Below are 21,357 nucleotides of genomic sequence, written 5' to 3'. Positions count from 1 at the left end.
CACTGGCAGAAAAACTGCGGCTGACATTTTAAAAAAGCGACAATTTTTCAGAGTTTTTTTTGTGGTTTAATACTGCTTTAACAAAGCAATACAACGCCTCCTCATCGCCTGTTAAATGCTCTTTGAAGGACGGATCAGTCTTCAGAGATCAAAGCACATATGATCAAGCCCTACTCGCGTTTAGACACATTTAGGGCCAGTTCACATTGGAACGTACATATTCCCGTGCATACCAGTGCGGTCTGGTTTTGACAGCACATTCATTAGAACGGGCTGCCAAATGCACAGAACCACTATTTTTTTACACACCAAACTGCAAGGTACTGAGATACCATGTGGTTTGATGGCCACAAACGTGCTGTGTTTGCAAGATGCATATGGGGTGCCATTAGCCATTAATGGTACCTGTGCACTTTGCGGAAACGCAGCGCGTGCATGTGCCTTCTGGTGTGAACGAGCCCTTAGATGTTTTTAGATGCATACAGATTTTAGACACGTACAATCAGGGCCGTCTTAATAGCATCATGGGCCCCTGGGCAAAGTAATGCTCTGGGAACCCTACAATGATGACAGTGCAGGTAAACAGACATCAAGTAGGTAGGAGGCAGACTGCCTCCCCTGTGTATCTATCACTCTCAGTGCCATCATGGGGGCCCCCCAATTTCGGGGCAGCGTGGGCTCAAAGACCAGCTGCTTTGGGGAAAGTGCAGGGGCCCCTCATGCAGCTGGGGCCCCTGGGCAGCGCCCAGGTGTGCCCTCTCATTAAGACAGCCCTGCGTACAATTATTTCTTGCTTTTTTACATGTATGCGTAAAATCTGCATATATCGACGTCTTACTTTTCTTAAATGCGGCACAGATTTTCACTTGTAAACACAGCATGTGCATGGTCTCCCTGATTCCTAGAAATCTGCATTTAGATGCATATAAAAACTATACGCTGTACACATCTAAACATGGTGCCTGTGTGAATGAGCCCCACAACTGGTGTTTTATATCTGTTTATAATGCTAATTGTCAGGTAAATGACTGAATATAAAGATAAAACACACACACACACACACATACATTTATATATGTCTTCTCCCCACCCCCAGCCTGTGCCTGTACAGTAAAAGGTGAGTCAGCATTTTCAGGGTTAAAACAGGCGGTGAGGAGTTGATATATCTCCTTCTCACCGCCTGTCAAACGCCCACCATGAAATGCTTTTCAGAGGGGCAGTAAGGTCTGCCGCACATATGAAAAAGCCCCTAAGGTACCAAAAGAGAACTCATAAAATATTTATTTATACAATTCTGGTAATCATAAAATTTTACAAGACTAAATTTTACAAGGCTCATGTGTAATAAGACATCATCAAACAATACGCCTTGCTCATATTCACTATGTCGCCTGTCTAACAAATTGATTGATGGTACAAAACTTTCAACAAATGCATTGTCTAGATAGAATATAATTGCAACATTATATACTATATATACAGTATATATAGATATATCTATATATACACACATTATCTCACAATAATAACACAATAATAATAATCTGATCCAAATAAGATTATCTTGATCTCATCACACCACAGGACAAGGTTCCAGTGAAACCTGTCCTGTTAAACCACTGTATGGTCTTGGCCACCGTGCTACAGCTCAGTTTCAGGGTCTTGGCAATCTTCTTATGGCCTAGGCCAGGGGTGCCCAACAGAGTAGCCCGGGGTCCACATGTGGCTCGCGGAGCCCTCCGATGTGGCCAGCGACCTCCTGCTCTAGGATGGAATAGAATAGAATACTGCTATTAAAGGTAATTTTATTACTAAAATCGGTGTATATATGGGCAGTTATCTTTTGCAGTGGTTACTGGGCTGCTTTTAAACTGATCTGCAGGTTACCTGTACTAAGCCATAGACTTATGTTATTACCTGCGAGTTTGGTGCACCAAACCTGCAGAATATCATAGAAGTCTAGTGCAAAGTGCAGGACAGCCAAAGGTACACCCACAGTGCAGGAAAACCGCAATGCATCAGTGTGAAAGCAGCCTTGGTCCCCTTTCACACGGTCAGTCCGACCCAATTCGACCCTCCATGCACCTCTAAGAAGTGGCAGACGTAAACCGACGTGTGTCCTACCTCCAATCCGATTCGCTAAAATAAAAAATAAAAATAAATAATGGTCTGTGTCCGTGTCCACTTGCGTGTTCACATCCCGTCCACTCGCTTTGCTCATTGGGGCCCGCGACCGGTTAGTAAGTTGCTTAAGTGGCCCTCGCTCTTCAAAAGGTTATGGGCCATCTTTATATAAAGCAACAATTATTTTTTTCAGATCTTCAGAGAGTTCTTTGCCATGAGGTACCATTTTGAACTTCCTGGGACCAGTATGGGAGAGTGAGAGCGATAACACCAAATGTAACACCCTTGCTCCCCATTCACACTTGAGACCTTGTAACACTAACGAGTCACGTGACACCAGGGAGGGAAAATTGCTAATTGGGCCAAATTTGGACATTTTCACTTAAGGGTGTACTCACCTTTGTTGCCAGCGGTTTAAACATTAATGGCTGTGTGTCGAGTTATTTTGAGGGGACAGAAAATTTACACTGTTATACAAGCTGTACACTCACTACTTTACATTGTAGCAAAGTATATATTATATTTATATAATATATACTTATTTATTGTAATTGTTTATTTTTATACATTTACATTTGGGTCCTGCCATGGTGTATGTGACATGAAACTTCACAACCTCATCTTAGTAGCAGAGTTTGGCTGTTCCTCACCCACGTCTAAGCCTCCTACGCAACTATTTCTGTTTCAATTAATAACTGTGTTTCAATCTACATATGAAATTAATGATCATTAGCAACTGCTTGGTATTATTGGTTAATCATACACGTAACTCTAATCCTACAAAATCCCTGACTTTGTTCAAGTGTACAAAGTGTGCAAGAACTGATGTTGGTTTGAGACCAAAAGGTTATCACATCAAATATTGATTTGATTTGGATTTTTCCTCTGTTTGCTTACTTTGCATTTTGTAAATGTATATATATATATATATATATATATATATATATATATATATATATATATATATAACATTTTTATTTTTATTTTTTTTCATTTGAAAGCTCCTGCCATTTCAGATGGATCAGTACATTGTTGATTCACATAAGCATTTTTTATTCCAGCTTTTTCTATTTGAGTAAATTGTCCTTAGCAATGCTGGCTAGTGATGAGCAGCGAATTTCCCGGGTAGACATTACACAGCATTGCCATCTTATGTCAATATGAGATGCATATTAAAACAATTTCCATTATTCCTCAGTCGCAGGGCCCTATTTGATCTCTGGCCTTCACACCGCTAGCTGTGCCTTTCTCTCCTCCGATGGTAATGATGCTGTTTAACCAATCCTCTTTTGAAGTCATCTGTAATTTACACTCAAAGCGGCACGATTTTACAACTTAATGGGATTGGGTTTGGATTTTTTTTTTTGTACCAGGGCCCTGATAAATCCTTAATATGAGAAATCCAATAATTATTTTAATTGCCTCTGAAACGACTGCAAAACCGCTAGTGATTTCTTTTATACTTTTCAGCCACACTAATTGGTTTTAAAAGATAATTATAGCATGATAACCCTTTTACAGCCAAAGGGGAGACTCTGTGCAAATATGGAAGATTCCAGACTGGTTGGTGACATTCAGTACAATGTTATGTGTCAGTGCTTCCCAGCAGTGCCCACCCACAAGACGGGCTTTAAATTTGTCGCTGCTGGAATGCCAAGTCTTATTAATTAATGGGCTCAAAGGAAAAAGGGATAGCGTCATCCAGACATCCTCTCTTATAATGCTATATAGAATACAGCCTCCTAACCTTGTAAAAGGTAGAAAATAGAAGGAGAGGTACATAGAGTACAGTCAGTAGGTATAGAATGCAGTAGCTACATCTGTGAATCAGATCCAGTCCAGCGGAACTTTTTTTTTTTTTTTTCAAGCTAATTACAGCTAAATAGGTCTTATGTTCAGATTTTCAAGTCTAATGCCTCGTACACAGGATAATTTTTCTCGGCAGGAAAAAAAACGAAGTTTTCCCGATGTGATTCCTCTCCAGCCTCACTTGCATACACACGTTCATGCAAAAATACGTCCGACTGAAGCGCAGTGACGTACAACACGTACGACGGGACTATACAGGGGAAGTTCCTTTCAGATGGCGCCACCCTTTGGGCTGCTTTTGAGCTGCATACTTGATTCTGAGCATGCACGTTTGTTTCCCTTCAGAAAAGCATACACACGACCGTTTTTCACAACGAGAAAAACACTGACGAGAAACATGACGAGAAAAGAGAGAGCTGGTTTCAATTTTTTTGCGGGCAGTTTTTTCGTCGATAAAACTGCTAGGGAGCATACACATGGGCCCGGATTCACAACGGAGTTACGACGGCGTATCTCCGGATACGCCGTCGTAACTCTGAGTTGCGGGGTCGTATCTATGCGACTGATTCATAGAATCAGTTACGCATAGATTTCCCTAAGATCCGACCGGCGTAAGTGTCTTACACCGTTGTATCTTAGGCTGCATATTTACACTGGCCGCTAGATGGCGCTTCCGTATATTTCCGCAAGGAATATGCAAATTAGGTAGTAACGGCGATTCAGAAACCTACGTCCGCCCTGCGCATTTTTTTACGTCGTTTACGTTAGGCTTTTTCCGGCGTAAAGTTACCCCTGCTATATGAGGCGTATCCTATGTTAAGTATGGACATCATTCCTGCGTCAAATTTTGAAAATGTTACGTCGTTTGCGTAAGTCGTTCGCGAATAGGGCTGGACGTAATTTACGTTCATGTCAAAAGCAATGACGATTTGCGGTGTAATTTCGAGCATGTGCACTGGGATTCTTTCACGAACGGCGCATGCGCCGTTCGTAAAAAACGTCAAATACGTGGGGGTCACACTAAATGTAAATAAAACACGCCCACATCATCCACATTTGAATTAGGCGGGCTTACGCCGGACCACATACGTTACGCCGCCGTAACATAGGGCGCAAGTTCTTTCTGAATACGGAACTTGCGCCCTAATTTACGGCGGCGTAACGTATCTGAGATACGTTATGCCACGCGGATAGATAAACCAATGTATCTGAATCCGGCCCACGGTTTTCACGACCAATATAAAAAATGACAGTTTTCTCGTTGTGAAAACCGGACGTGTGTACAAGGCATTAGGCCACGTCCACACGTTCTAAATTAGCCATGGTGTTACGATTAGTGGTGGCCACTCAGCCTGTACAACTCAATGATAGGCTCAAAGGAGTTGGGGCTGTATGCAGCTATAAGTGAATTTGGTCTCCCCTTTAGAGCGCACACTGCCAGGCACACAGCATTTTCGTCATTCTTCCTCTGGCTCAAAGGAGCAGTCTAGGGGTGTCTTTTTAGGGCTTTTATTGGAGCAGGAACTTGGATAGGGTCAGAGTGGATGGGATACCCCTGAACTGTAACTGGAACAACTCTAAAGACTGCTTGAATTCTGGTTGCTGTACACAAGCTTCTGGCTGTATTGCACAACCTCTGGCTTCACTGCACACCTCCTGGCTGTACTGTACTTGCATCGCCCCCCTCCCTGCTGGGCAGCGGGTGCGGTGTCTCGTGCACGAAATGATGTACAGGTACGTCGTTTCACGCACTAGGGCTGCCCGGTCGCAGTATATATGCAGTGGTTAAATAGGTTATCCCCCTTCTGTCCATCATGAATGGTGCTGCAAGACTCATCCACCTTACAAACCTCTCAGCGTCTGCTACTTCTCTCTGCCAATTCCTCCATTGGCTCTCACTGACCCAACAAATTAAAATCAAAATACTAACAATAACTCACTAAGCCATCCACAACTCAGCCCCTAGCTACATCACTAACCTAGTCACAAAATACCAACCAAATCACCCTCTACGTTCCTCTCAAGACCTCCTGCTCTCTAGCTCCCTCGTCACCTCCTCCTATACCCATCTCCAGGACTTCTCCTGAGCCTCTCCCATCCTTCAGAATTTCCTACCCCAATTTGTCTGACTATCTCCAACTATACATTATACAATTTTCCTTAGATTTACCAAAACAATAGAATATGAGGTCACACCTAACATTTTACCTGTATAGTGCAGCTGTGGCTCTCTTCAAATTTTTGGGTCTGGGCCTTGGTTCTCCAGCCATGTTGATATCTGTAGATAAGTTGAAAACATAATTAACTTTTGCTTTGTAGGTTAACATTTTAGTATTATGCAAATTTACATTTCTGAGATTATCCAAATCTGAATGGCTGTTCCTAATATGTCCCACATACATACAGTTTTGTGTGCTATTTTTTCTGCAGTAAAAATGCATGCACAGTGTTATCCATGTATTTCAATGGCTCTAGTTGGCTCTAGTTCACACCATGCAGTCAGTTTCCGGTGCAGAAACTGACCGGAAACTGACTGCAACTCAGACAAGTGGTGATTGCTCATGCAGGGCACAGGGGTGCCACCCCCCTAATCCATGCGTTTGGCCCCTAATTTACATTCAGGGCGCCAGATGCATGGATTCCAATGTTTTTTTTTCTATTTTTAGAAGCACATGATTAGAGCCAAAGGCCTACCCAGTTATGTGACATTAGCAAATGAATATTCGCTAATGTCTATCTGTTGTCCTCACAGCAAATCAGGAAGCTGGTCCTGAGACCTGATTGGCTGGGAGTCCTAAGACCTGATTTGTAGCAGGTCCTAAGTCCTGATTGGCCAGGAGGAGAAGCGACCGCCGGGACTCGGGAGGAGATGCAGGTGAGAAGCCGCAACCTGGATGGGGTAAGGACAGGGGCTGGCAGGGGGCCTGGCACTTCAGCTGACCAGGTACGTGACAGTCTGTCACAGTATATGTAAATGATAATCCCCGGTGGTTTCAACATGTTTCGCTCTTGCGTTTAATCAGGAAACCACTTGAGAAAAATTGCAAACCACTCCAACATTCTATATGGCCAAACCAGAGATCCCAGAGGCTCATCTCAGAGGAAAACCTCCTCCAACTCCAGTTGGAGTCAGGGGACGCTCATGCATGAACAGCCTTTCATTACTTATAAGGCCCCTTGATTTTCGTGTCCCCCCCCTTTTTTTCAATCCACATGCCTCATTATCTCCTCCCGTGGTCCACTTTGTGCTTTCCTTTGGGTGGAGTGCACAAGGTCCCCTGAGTTGAATGGGGTTTCCCTCTGGGCTTGGCCCCTGGGTTCTCTGGTCTGGCCATGTGGGTGGTTTGAAATTTTTCTCAAGTGTTTTCCTGATGAAGCACTAGAGCAAAACATGTTGACGATCGTTTACAAATATAGGCTGTGACAGATGGAACGTTGATATAACGCATGCTATGCGTCTATTGGGTACAAATGTATTGTATCACGTTATCCAATTGTGATTGGGTTTAATAATGTCTGAGTTGTAAATCAACAATTTGTAATAAATTTGATTTTATGTAATACAATGTTTTTGCTGTAGATTTTTTCACCTAAAAAGTCCCAGTTAATATTGTTGTTGGATTTTGTTTCTTCACTACTTTTGGGATGTGGTGCCTGAATTTGGCCCTCCTTCACCTGCAGTTATATTGAGCCCTTATTCTTAAGTCATATTGCCCTCACCGGTCCTTGGCTAGGTTTCCATGAGTGCTGTAAATAGAAGCAGACCCACCCTGTGCCACACTCCTGCTTGAAATGGCAGAAGGGTTCTGCTAGGAGAAACGATGCATCTGTATGGCTGGCTGAACATTGTATGCAACAATGTTTCAATGTTTAAAATAGTTGAAAGATAATCTTTAAAACCCAATTCCATTTTAATTTTTATTTAATTAATTGTACAGCTATTATAAAAATATCAAATGCATCTCTTAAAAATGAACAATAAATGAAAGCCGCGCCTTCCCAATTCCAACCCTTTATAACACAGTTTAAAAACACACATATAAAAAGTTATCAGTATATAAAGTGCAAGTGCAATCAAAAGTACCAAGTGCTGTAAATCTAAAATATAGTGCAACAATCTCCACAGCAAAGCTTGCTTCACTCTGTGTCTAGTGCCTCGTGTCCTTTTGGGACCAAACTCACCAGATGGTGTTGACCACCTAAGCTTACACTGAGGTAGGTCAGAAGTGCTGGATCACATTACTGCTGTGTATGGCTATTTCCCAAGATTGATACATGGTATATATCATACCCAAAACAACATTTGGATATTTTTTCTTCTACTCACCTTGAAATAGCTGTTGCTATGTGGTCCCATGGAAATCTGCCTTCTTCATCGCCTCGGTTCCTGCTGTCATTTCCGTTGGCGCTTCCGCTCGCTACTGCTCCTGGGAAATGTGTGCCATCATTTCCCAGGAGTTAGTGCGCTTCTCCGAGGGCTAGAATCGTGGGACTTCCAAACCGGAAGTGACACTATACAAAGAGGATTTCGGCGCCAACCAGAGAGGTTGACGGCGCTGCAGTGCGGTTACAATGCGCATGCGCGAGAATGGGGCGGGGCGGGCGGTGCATGATGGTTGCAGATCATCAACAGTATCCAGGAAGTAAGTGCTTGTGGGCTTCACATGCCAACAAGCAAAATGAGAACGTCCGAGAACATTTTTTAAATGTGTCTTTCTACTAAAACTTGGGAGATTGACGGCGGATTTGAAAAAAGTAGGTGAACATAGATATACAATATGATTGCCACATGAAATATATTTCTTTTAAAAATTGATTAATGTAGTTGGAACTCCCCTTTAATCGTATACACAAGTAGTAATAGTATATAGTAATATACGATGTATACTAGCACATTAAGCCATTGCAGGTTTTTTTTGTTGCATCATCTGTGGTTCACAACCTCTTTAAACCTTTTCCAGCCTGGGCCGGGTCCTGGAAACTAACTTAAAGCACCTACCTACTAGGGTGTCATGGTTCCCTCCCCTTAGAGGGGCCTTCATGGCGCTCTGCACTCACAGTAAAATGGTGCCGAAATGGCACTGACATCATTACTTAAATGAAGCACCCAGGCAGGGCGGATCCTAGGCAGGGTGCACAGGGTGCTTTTCACCCAGTCGCCTGCAGAGGTGGGGGCGCCGAAGTGCCAGATTTCTCCCCTCCTTCCTTCTCTCCTTTTTTGTGTCCGTCCAGAACTAGTGTTCTAAACATAGGTGTGTGTCCGTCCAGAACGGATGTGTGAGCATAGGGCAGTCCATCCAGCCTGGCAGTGCTCTGGGGAGGGGCCGCTCCTCTTCCTGATACGAGGGTTCTAGTTTTCAGTGGCTGCTGAGTGCTGATGTACAGGAATGAATTCCTCACACTGGGAGTCTTGGATCCTGCACTGTCTCCACCAACTCCAGTTGGAATGCCTCCCCCTCCCATCTCTATCTCGGACTGTACAGAGAGAGAACCGAGGTAAGTCACAGTGTTCAGTGTGCTGTGTGCTGGGGGATGGCATCCCCAGCATCCCTTTACACGTGCTCTGGGCTGTCCCTGCTCTAGATGTTTTATGGCATAATAGATTTCATAGGATACACAGCCCCCTGCCCATTCCTGCACCTCAGTAGTCCATCTACAGATGTGATGTATAATGAGATGTACCAAGAGCCCTTTCACACTGACAGTAAAGTCGCCGCTAGTTTTATAGAAATATTTCTGCACCCAGGCGCCTGTGACCCTAGGATCGGCCCTGCACCCAGCATCATTGAAGATTGCCCATCTCTGGACAAGAAGATGTCCGGAGACATCTGGATCCATGAGAAGGGAAGAGGACCCTCCTCATGACAAATCAGAACACATTTGATAAAAGGCAGATGTACTAAAATTAATCAAAATTTGCATTTTAAGGAGGCTCCAAGGAGGAGGACTGGGCACGGTGGAGGGCGAGTTGCAAGGGGTCTGGAAATGGGCTTAAAGTTTGGAATCAATAGATACAACCACGTTTATCCTCAAGCAGTCAGCAATTGAAGGGGAAAAACAGATCTGCTGGGATGGACAAAGCGGACAGTAATTCTTACAGTCAATGTACATGAGGCCCATAAATCTTTTTGCTTGTGTTTTCCTGACTCCTCTCCCAAGCTGACCTTGCTGTGCCCCGTCTGATGTATGCGCAGCTGCTTGCTTCAGCCACCATCCTGCAAATCACGGCTCGCGGCTGACAAGCATTGCTACAGCAGTAATCTGAGCGTGGCTGTGCGTGCCAGCCCTAAGAGTACCTGCCGTATATTACTGCAGCCGCTGCCAGGCCAAGGAGGGCATGCATATATATACTGGAGAACCCTGCATTAGCTCATGCAGAGAGACATAAAGCATCTTCATGAGTCATTGCAAAGATTTACTTCTCTGTCTACAATGGCCAATACACAATGTCAATGTCGTTTTTTAATATTGGCGTGCTGATCATCTGCAGGACTATCCTAGCAGTTGTGTGAAAAGAAATGCACAGGGAACTCTAACGTTGGCTACACATGTCACACTAACCAATACGGTATAATTTTAATCTTTACAAATTTATCGTTTGGCTGAAAAACAAACAACCATCCAAAGCAAATCAATGTAATCAAAATTGATAGGATTTTCCACCAGGATCGTTCCCCTTTGATGAAGACAATTGTTTATTGAGAACACTGTTCATTTAAAGGAAGAAATTACATGTAGCACTATTTGTAACCATGTCAGCATGATTGGCAAGAATACTGATTCTCAGCTCACAAGCAACTACCTTGTGAAGGTGCCAGACTAATTTACTTGGCAAATAAGAAACAATCTTTTCAGGGAGTGATTTTTTTTCTGTGAATGAATGATGGGCACCAGTCCATTTTAATTTTTTGTATTGCACATGTATGGAGAAATAAGAAGGAGGGTGAGCACAAGATATCTGCACTCATAACACAGTCTTTGGTTCTCTAACCGTTTGGATTACTTTCACTGGACTGTAAAACCTTGGTTTGCGAGCATAATTCGTTCCTCAAAATCCACGTCGCCCTGGATGCCGGCCGAGGTTCGGAGATTTCCATCGGCAAGTTTGCGCCTGCGCAGTCCTTAAAGGAACTTTCTCGTTAGCCGGAACCATATCGGCAGATCACCGGTTCACACTGGGGCGGCACGACTTCGGGGGCGACTCTGCAAGGCGTCCTAAAGACGACTTCAGAGGCGACTTGCAAAATGACTTCTGTATAGAAGTCAATGCAAGTTGCCCCGAGTCGCCCCCAAAGTCGTACAAGAACCTTTTTCTAAGTCGGAGCGACTTGCATCGCTCCTATTAGAACGGTTCTATTCACTAGAATGGGACGCGACTTGTCAGGCGGCTGAGTTGCCTGACGAGTCGCCCCAGTGTGAACCGGCTCTCACTGATGAGCACTGATGAAGCTGCACTGACGGGCACTGATAAGGTGGCACCAATGAGGTGGCACTGATGGGCACTGATAGCTGCACTGATGAACACTTATAGGCAGCACTGATGGGCACTGATAAGTGGCACTGGTATGCAGCACTGATGGGAATTAATAGGCGGCACTGATGGGCACTCATAGACGTCACTGATGGACACTGAAAGGCTGCACTGATGGGTACTTATGGGTGGCAATGAAATAGTGAAATATTTTGTTTCGTAATTTCGTTTTTGTCCGAAAAATAAATTTATTTAGTTACTCCCGAAATTTGTTTTTATTTATTTAGTTTTTCGTTAAAAAAAATGCATTAGTCCGAAAATCCAAATTAAGGTCGAATCTGTCATTGAAGGCTTATGGTGTCGAAGAAGAAGAAGAATTAGAAGAAGAAGGAGGAGGAGGAGGAGGAGAAGGAGAAGGAGAAGGAGAAGGAGAAGGAGAAGGAGAAGGAGAAGTAGGAGGAGGAGGAGGAGGAGGAGGAGAAGGAGAAAGAGAAGGAGGAGAAGAAGAAGAAGGAGGAGAAGGAGGTGAAGGAGGAGAAGGAGGAGGAGGAGAAGGAGGAGGAGGAGGAGGAGGAGGAGAAGGAGAAGGAGAAGGAGGAGGAGAAGAAGAAGGAGAAGGAGGAGGAGGAGAAGGAGGACAAGGAGAAGGAGAAGGAGAAGGAGAAGGAGAAGAATCTTTAAAAAAAAAATGTTGAATATTCATGTCTCTCTATGTTGAATCTTCATGCGTCTCGATGTCGAACCTTTCTCTCTATGTCAAATCTTTTCTCTCTATGTCAAATCTTTTCTCTCTATGTCGAATCTTCATGTCTCTCTATGTCGAATCTTTTCTCTCTATGTCGAATCTTTTCTCTAATTGGACTAATAGAGTTAAGGTTAGGCACATTCGACCGCAACGAAAACGAAAAAAAAAAAGCATTTGTTTATGTCGGATCTTTCGGTTTTCGTTTTCTGTGCTTTCGTTATCGTTTGTTAAAACGATAACGAAAATACCTGAAATTCGGACGAAAATGCATTCGGACGAAAACGAATGCACATGTCTACTTGGTGGAGAATGCCTTGTTGGCAAGCAGAGAGGTAAGATGTTTCTTGCAGTTGGTGAACAGGCTTGCACACATCTCAGGAGGGATTTTGGTCCACTCTTCTTTACAGATCTTCTTAAGGCTTCTTGGCTTCTCTTGGCAACTTGAAGTTTCAGCTCCCTCCATAAGATTTCTAAAAGATCTAGGTCTGGAGACTGATTAAGCCACTCCATGACCTTAATGTGCTTCTATACCTTTGGTAGAGAAACAGCCCTAAAGCATAATGGGCCTGATCCTCAAAAGGGATACACCGGCGCATCTACTGATACGCCGTTGAATCCCTGTTTCTATCTATGGAATTGATCCAGAGAATCAGTTTCACATAGATAGGCAGAAGATCCGACATGTGTAAGGGACCTACACGGTCGGATCTTAGGATGCAGTACCGCAGCCGCCACTGGGGGCATTTCTCGTCGAAATGCCGCTTCTGGTATGCAAATTAGCACTTACGGAGATCCACAAAGCTTTTACGCTTCGTTTTTTCTCCGTAAGTATTAGTTTGCTGTCGCAAAATTAGGGCTGCTTTTACAAGGCCTAAACTGTTTACACCTTGTAAAAGTAGACCCTTCTAGCCCGTGTCGCTGTCATTTTTTTTTTTCCTTTTTTTTTTTCCCGCCGCAACTCGTTTTTTTTTTTACGCCCGTCGCGATTCTCAAAACCCGGCGCAACGTAAAACCGCGCAAAGCACATCGGGAAAATGACGTCGGGAGCATGCGCAGTACGTCCGTCGCGGGAGCGCGCCTAATTTAAATGGTACTCGCCCCATTAAATTAGGAACGCCTTGCGCCGGACGGATTTAAGTTACACCGCTCAAAATTTCTAGGTAAGTGCTTTGTGGATCGGGCACTTAGGTAGAGATTTTGCGGCAGTGTAACTTAAATAGGAAAAATTACGTTCCGCCGGGTTTTTGTGGATCAGGCCCAATGTCTCCACCTCTGTGCTTGACTGTAGGGTTGGTGTTCTTAGGGTCATAGTCAGCATTTTTCTTCCTCCAAACACGGAGAGTTGAGTTAATGCCAAAGAGCTCAATTTTGGTCTCATCTGACCACAGCTCTATATACCAATCCTTCTCTGAATCATTTAGATGTTCTTTGGCATGACTGTACATGTGCCTTTTTGAGGAGGTGGGACACACCGTGTTTGAAGGAAGAAAAATGCTGACTATGACCCTAAGAACACCAATATAATAGAGACCTATTATTTAAAATACACCAATGATAACAATTATAGACCCTTAATTTCTTTGTAGGTGGAAAAACTTACAAAATCTGCAGGGGATTAAATAATTATTTTCCCCACTGGACACAATAGGGGTAACCATTGTAGTAATCTATAATTGCAATGCTTCAATCAAGCAGAAGCAGCTAATAGTTTCTGCTTTGAAAATGCATGCATTTAGCAAGTGTACTTAACTGCTTGCCGACCAGCCGACGCAGTTATGCGGCGGCAGGTCGGCTCCCCTGCGCGAGAGCCCGTAGCTATACGTCGGCTCTCGCGCAGGCCACTAGACTCCCCCCGACTCGCCCCCGACTCCCGTGCGCGTGCCCGGCGGGCTCACGCGATCGCTTGTTACAGAGCGAGGACCGGGAACAGAAGATCAGTCATTTCCGCTAGTGAGTCCAGCCCCCTATAGTTAGAACACACAGGGAACATACTTAACCCCTTCCCCGCCCCCCAGTGTTAACCCCTTCACTGCCAGTGGCATTTTATAGTAATCCAATGCATTTTTATAGCACTGATCGTTATAAAAATGACAATGGTCCCAAAAATGTGTCAAAAGTGTCCGAAGTGTCCGCCATAATGTCGCAGTACCGAAAAAAATCGCTGATCGCCGCCATTACTAGTAAAAAAAAAATATTAAAAAAATGCCATAAAAATACCCCCTATTTTGTAAACGCTATAACTTTTGCGCAAACCAATCAATAAACGCTTATTGCGATTTTTTTATGAAAAATATGTAGAAGAATACGTATTGGCCTAAACTGAGGAAAAAAAATAGTTGTTTTATATATTTTTGAGGCATATTTATTATAGCAAAAAGTAAAAAATATTCATTTTTTTCAAAATTGTCACTCTATTTTTGTTTATAGCGCAAAAACTTAAAACCGCAGAGGAGACCAAATACCACCAAAAGAAAGCTCTATTAGCGGGGAAAAAATTACGCCAATTTTGTTTGGGAGCCACGTCGCACGACCGCGCAATTGTCAGTTAAAGCGACGCAGTGCCGAATCACAAAAAGTGCTCTGGTCTTTGACCAGCAATATGGTCCGGGGGTTAAGTGGTTAAAGTAACATCATCCCACAAAAGGTAAAATTCAGTCAAAGAAATTTCCACAAAATGATGTGGTGTTCGAGAAACAAACATATCCTAAAGCCACACTGACCGCTCTAGAAGCCGAGAAAAGCGCACAGTTATTTCAACCCATAGAACTTATTCCAGCTAAGGAAATGTCAGCAGAAAATTAGAAAGCACTTTGGCTACTCTAGTTCATCCTACAGTATACTCCTTAAATTACATACATTTTATAGATGTAGCATTGATGGGTGCATTAGTTTCCTTCCTTAGGAAGGTGCTGTACATTAATGCTATCTGCAGTGAGCTTTTAGATAAAGACCAAACATTTTCATGACACTGCAACCTGTCACTTCAATTATGCTAAGCTGTTCCGTTTCATCACTAGGACTAAGAGAATCAATAGTATAACAGCAGAAATATTGAAATGATCAGGTTCAGGGTTGGGTTTCTTGGAGCCAACCAAAACATGCTGTCTGTGCAACCTGTGCCATTGCACTAGGGCCCAAAAGAACACGGGGGAACAGTATAAGGCCTCGTACACACGATCGGAATTTCCGATGGAAAAAGTTAGACGGACTTTTACCATCGCAAATTCCGACCGCGTGTATGCCCCATCGGAGAAATTCCGATGAATTCCATCAGAGATTACATAGAGAATAGGTTCTCTTTTCCTCCGATGGAATTCTGTTGGAATTCCGATGTGAATTTGGTCGCACAAAGGTCCGATCGTTTGTACAGGGCATTAGAAAACCCATGAGGCTGCATAATCAGTATAGAAAGGGGTCCTCTATTGTAAGGTGAGCACTGGGCTTCTTTGTACAGGGACTAGAACTACAACAAGAATCTTCCTAAGGGCTACGGAAAGTACTAGGCCAACTGATAAAAACTGGGGAATTGGCAGGAACTATGGCCCGGATTCACAAAGCACTTACGCCGACGTATCTCGAGATACGCCACGTAAGTGTAAATATGCGCCGTCGTATCTATGCGCCAGACTCTGAAACCAAGATACGCCTGAAAATAGGCTTCATCCGACCGAAGTAACTTTCCTACGCCGGCGTATCATGGGCACATATTTACGCTGGCCGCAAGTGGCACTCCCATTGATTTCCTATTCAAACATGGAAATGAGGGATATACGTTGATTCACGAACGTACTTGCGCCCGGCGCATAATATATGCGGTTTGCGTAAGTCGTACGTCCGGCGTAAAGTTATTCCCCATATATGAGGCACAACTCATGCTAAGGTATGGACCAGGGAACACAGCCGTCATATTTTACATCGTTTACGTAGTACATGAATATGACGAGGCGTAGGTTAGGTTCACGACGTAGGCAGTGATCCGTCGTATCATAGGGAGTAGTTCCGACGTGATTCTGATCATGCGCACTGGGATACGTCCACGGGACGGCGCATGGCACTCGGCCCATCATTTGCATGGGGTCACGCCTCATTAGCATGGCTCACGCCCACTTCCACCTACGACGGCTTACGCCGAGGGAACCCAGCGCACTTTGGGAGGCAAGTGCTTTGTGAATTCGGTGCTTGCCTCTCTGCGCTGCTTCGGCGTAGCGTATATTAGATACATAAATATGAGCCGATGTATGTGAATCCGGGCCATTGTTGTGAAGCACTTGAAAAAGACAAAATGAGCAGATATGGTTGCAGTCACAAAATGCTTTAGGGGCCATGTGACTTCCTGATAGGCAAAGACTTTGGCCAATGACTATATGGAAATATACATGTACAGTATATAAGTGGAGCAACAAACAATCTCAAAACAGGGCCCAAACAGTTCCCCCCCCCCATAATCCTTCACTTTCCATGTCTGCATATTGTGGCAACAAGCCATGTGACTTTTGTACCCTCGTCCACTTTAACTACTTTAGCACCCTTGAGGAACCACCATGGGTGCAGGGGTTGTAGCTGCAGCCACTGTAGAAACTTGGGTTCTCTGTTTGCAAGGCTTCAAATGACCAAATATTGAAAACCCCAAATTATACCGGTATATCCCTGTGCTAAGTGAACTAAAAATAAGTAAAATTAAAACTGCAGCACCCTTCCACCTATCTGGGCATCAGATGTGATATACATGAAAAAATAAAGAAAAAACACAATATAAAGGTGCAGTGTCCCTTTAAATGAAAAACCTATGAACACATTAAAAAAATCATAAATATATAAAATAATAATTCATTCATATGTATATTTTTTTACAAATAAAGTACTTAATAAATATAAATCCATGAGTGAATATGTTTCATATCAGAAACCATATGAAATAATGAAGTGTCCAAATTGAATAATTATATATAATCCACCACGCCAATCAACTTATGCACACAATTTCCAAGTGAATGACACCACCCGGAAAAGAGAGGAAAAATGTGTAACAGATCGGCTCCACCACAAAGGGTAAATAGGCTTCTTACCAGAACATAAGATCTCACAGCGAGATTACCAAATGTGTTGCTGCTCTGCAGCCACTGAAACTGTCTCCAGGAACAGATAATTCTCCGATCCTAAGTACGCTCCCTCGATGGAAAGATTAACATACAGAGGAATTGGCACTCTATTTATTAAAACCATTAAAATGCACCTACAGTGACTTTCTGATGTAAAGGATATGTAACAAACACCGTCGGCATGTGGAATGACGTCATCGTTTCTCCGTAATAAGCGTCGCCAGGGGAAATGACCAATGGCCAATGCTATGAATGAGGGTCATCAAAAGCCTCCTCATTGACATGACTAATATGCTGAAAACTATCTTCAAATTAGAAAAGGCAGCACTCTGAAATTACATAATAAGTATTAAGTGATCAAGTCCCTTTTGTGACGAAACGTTGGGAGGCGGCGCTCTGACGTCACTGCGTTTACGTGTGAGGACCCGGAAGACACGGGCACACGCTCCTACAGGCCGGCCAGCTGTTATTTTATGCTGTTTTACTACAAGATTGCTGTAAGTGTACAATCTGTTTTATTTATTAAAATCCCAAACGTTTTTACACTATGAGTTCTCCCTGATTCCTTTGCATATTCCGGAGTACTTTTACCTGGTGACCATTGGGATATTGATTAACCACTTATTCTGACTATACTGGATGGAGGCTTGAATACGTTCCAGCTTTGGATAGTGGATGTCTTTACATTTAGGCTGTTTCTGATCTCGTTGAGATCTTAGACTCTGGTAAGGGTCAGTGTTTCTTGTTGGTGGAGGTCTTCTGTTCGTCACCAATCACAACGCATGTGGATTTGTTTCACACTTGGGACTCACTATTTCCTGTTGTGCCTATTAATGGACTGTGTTTATTTTTCACTTTTTTTTAAATCATTATACTTTTGTGTTTATTCTGGACAGTCTTTATACGCTGAATAGATATTTCCATTAGTATTGTGTCCACGTCACATAGTGGATAATAAGCAACTTTTTTTGTATTATTTAGCGCGACTCCTTTCTTTTTTATCTGAAATGACATAATACTCGATGATTATGACCTATCTCTATTGATTGGATAGGTTTTTCAGCCTGCAGTGCAGGAGTCTTTCTTGTTATGAAAGACTGTTATGCCGCGTACACACGATCATTTTTCGGGTTCTAAAAAATTTTCAACTTGATCATTAAAACAACCTTGCCTACACACGATCGTGGAAAAAAAAAAGCTCTAGCAAAGCGCGGTGACGTACAACACGTACAACGGCACTATAAAGGCAAAGTTTCATGCGGATGGCGCCACCCTTGGGGCTGCTTTAGATGATTTTGTGTTAGTAAAAGACGATTCGCGCTTTTCTGTCTGTTACAGCGTGGTGAATGTGCTTACTCCATTACGAACGGTAGTTTTACCAGAACGAGCGCCCCCGTCTCAAAACTTGCTTCTGAGCATGCGCGGATTTTTCACGTTGTTAAAGCCCACACACGATCATTTTTTAGAACCCGAAAAACGACATTGTTAAAAAATAGAGCATGTTCAAATTATTTTTTGCCCATTTTTTAGAACCCGAAAAATGCTCTGAAGCCCACACACGATCATTTTTAATGACATAAAAAAAAAAAGGCATTTTTTAGAACCCGAAAAATGATCGTGTGCATTAGAACCTGACAATCTAGCTTGTTACATAATGCCTAGTACACACAATGAGAAAACTGTATGAAAAAGAAAAAACACTTTTGGAGCGAACGTCCGATAATCTGATTGTTAGCACACTGCTTTTGAGTGCCGATTTCTCAACAGTTCATGCACAATTATCTAAAGGGACAAGCACAATTTTTTTTAATACGATAGCAGAACAAACGATTTTCATTTAATTAGTATGGTATTTGTTCATAAAAAATCGAGTGACCAAGGCTATGCATGCTCATAAACGAAAAAGAAAACATTACATCATCGTGGGAAGTTGTATTCTGTCTTATGAGAATTTTCGTAACTCTAGTACAGTAACTAGGGTTGTCCCGATACCACTTTTTTAGGACCGGGTACAAGTACCGATACTTTTTTTCAAGTACTCGCCGATACCGAATACCGATACTTTTTTTAAAATGTGTCCCCAAATGCAGCCATGTCCCCCCACAAATGCAGCCATGTCCCCCCCATGTATGCAGCCATGTCCCCCCCATATATGCAGCCATGTCCCCCCCATATATGCAGCCATGTCCCCCCCATATATGCAGCCATGTCCCCCCCATATATGCAGCCATGTCCCCCCCATATCCAGCCATGTCCCCCCCCATATCCAGCCATGTCCTACCCATATCCAGCCATGTCCCCCCCATATGCAGCCATGTCCCCCCCATATCCAGCCATGTCTCCCCCATATCCAGCCATGTCCACCCATATGCAGCCATGTCCCCCCCATATCCAGCCATGTCCCCCACCATATCCAGCCATGTCCCCCCCATATGCAGCCATGTCCTCCCCATATCCAGCCATGTCCCCCCATATGCAGCCATGTCCCCCCATATGCAGCCATGTCCCCCCCATATGCAGCCATGTCCCCCCCATATGCAGCCATGTCCCCCCCCATATCCAGCCATGTCCCCCTCATATGCAGCCATGTCCCACCCATATGCAGCCATGTCCCCCCCATATGCAGCCATGTCCCCCCCATATGCAGCCATGTCCTCCCCATATCCAGCCATGTCCCCCCCATATATGCAGCCATGTCCCCCTTATTGTACATGCTGCCGCGCCGCATCCCTGCTTGGTTAAAACGGGCGGGGGAACATTCCAGCTTTCATTTGAATAGCTGTAGTCTTTCGCGCCGCGCTGCGTATAGACACCCCCCCTTTGCTCGGGATTCGACAGTTCACCCGAGCAAGGGGGAGTGTCTATACGTGGCGTGGCGGGAAAGACTACAGCTATTCAAATGAATGCTGTAATGTTCCCCGCCCGTATTAAACACGCGGGGATGCGGCGGGATGCGGCGTAGCGGCGGGATGCGGCGGCGGGGGGGGGGGTGGAAGTATTTTATTTCGGTATCGGGGGTATTTGCGGGAGTATGAGTACTCCCGCAAATACTCGGAATCGGTCCCGATACCGATACTAGTATCGGTATCGGGACAACCCTAACAGTAACCTATTCGTTTATGATATGAGACTAGCATGCAACCCCCCCCCCCCCCCAAAAAAAAAACAACGCTTATTCCCATTGTGTGTACAAGGCTTAAAGTGACTGTAAAGTCAATTTTTTTTTCTATAAAAATAACAAACATGTTATACCTGTTCTGGTGCAGTTGGTTTTGCACAGAGCAGATCCTCCTCTTCTCAGGTCCCTTTTCTGTGTTCCTGGCCCCTCCCTCCTGTTGAGTGACCCCGCAGCAAGCAGCTTGCTATGGGGGCACACAAGCTGAGCTACAGCTCTGTGTGTCAATTTAGACACAGAGCTTCTGTTCGGCCCCGCCCCCTCTCTCTCCCAAATGGCTAACTGACTTTGATTGACAGCAGCAGGAGCCAATGGCGTCGCTGCTGTGTCTCAGCAAATAAGGAGGGGAAGTCCTGGATGGCTAAGACGCTTAGCAATAGCGCTGGACAGCTCTGGGGCTCAGATGAGTATTAGGGGGGTTGAGGGAGACTGCTGCACATGGAAGGCTTTTTATCTTAATGCATAGAATACATTAAGATAAAAAACCTTCTGACTTTACAACTCTTTTAAGTCTTTGACCTTTCAGCACCTGATGTTTTCGTCTACAGAATTGTTTTCTCATTGTATAAGCAGGACTTTGAAAAGCTGATTATACATTATTAGATTTTCAAATGAAAACTTGTACAAAAATTCTCAGTACATTTGATGGCTTGAAGAATGTCATTCGAAAGTAGTTCGAAATTCTGTTTTCTTTTAACCTTTGATTTTGTAGCAAAGAGACTTTACCAAAAGAACAACGCATGCACTGTTAGCAATTTGTTTTTTGAAGAAAAAATTTCCATCCTCCTACTTTTCTAATTTTCTCATCACTGTGGTCAAAAACAGACATCAGTTTGACCCCACTGACAATCAAAAGAATGTTCTTAAAATGAAAAATTTCAAATGAGTGTGTAACCAGCTTTTATTGTGCAGCAGTCAATTAACCGCTTAAGAC

General features: G+C 43.7%; 1 protein-coding gene across 2 annotated transcripts in view; it reads right to left on the bottom strand.

The window, feature by feature from the left end:
* The window catches only part of RALY (RALY heterogeneous nuclear ribonucleoprotein), a 264,917-nt gene that overhangs the window by 30,898 nt on the left and 212,662 nt on the right, over positions 1-21,357 (bottom strand). For both annotated transcript variants that reach the window (XM_040330366.1, XM_040330367.1), the window contains exon 4: positions 6,142-6,211. In XM_040330366.1, the coding sequence (XP_040186300.1) occupies positions 6,142-6,211 (70 nt within the window). The remainder of the gene's footprint in view (positions 1-6,141; positions 6,212-21,357) is intronic.

Source organism: Rana temporaria, chromosome 12 (genome assembly GCF_905171775.1).
Source record: "Rana temporaria chromosome 12, aRanTem1.1, whole genome shotgun sequence".
NCBI classification, from domain to species: Eukaryota; Metazoa; Chordata; class Amphibia; order Anura; family Ranidae; genus Rana; species Rana temporaria.
This window is presented reverse-complemented; position numbering and strand designations above follow the sequence as displayed.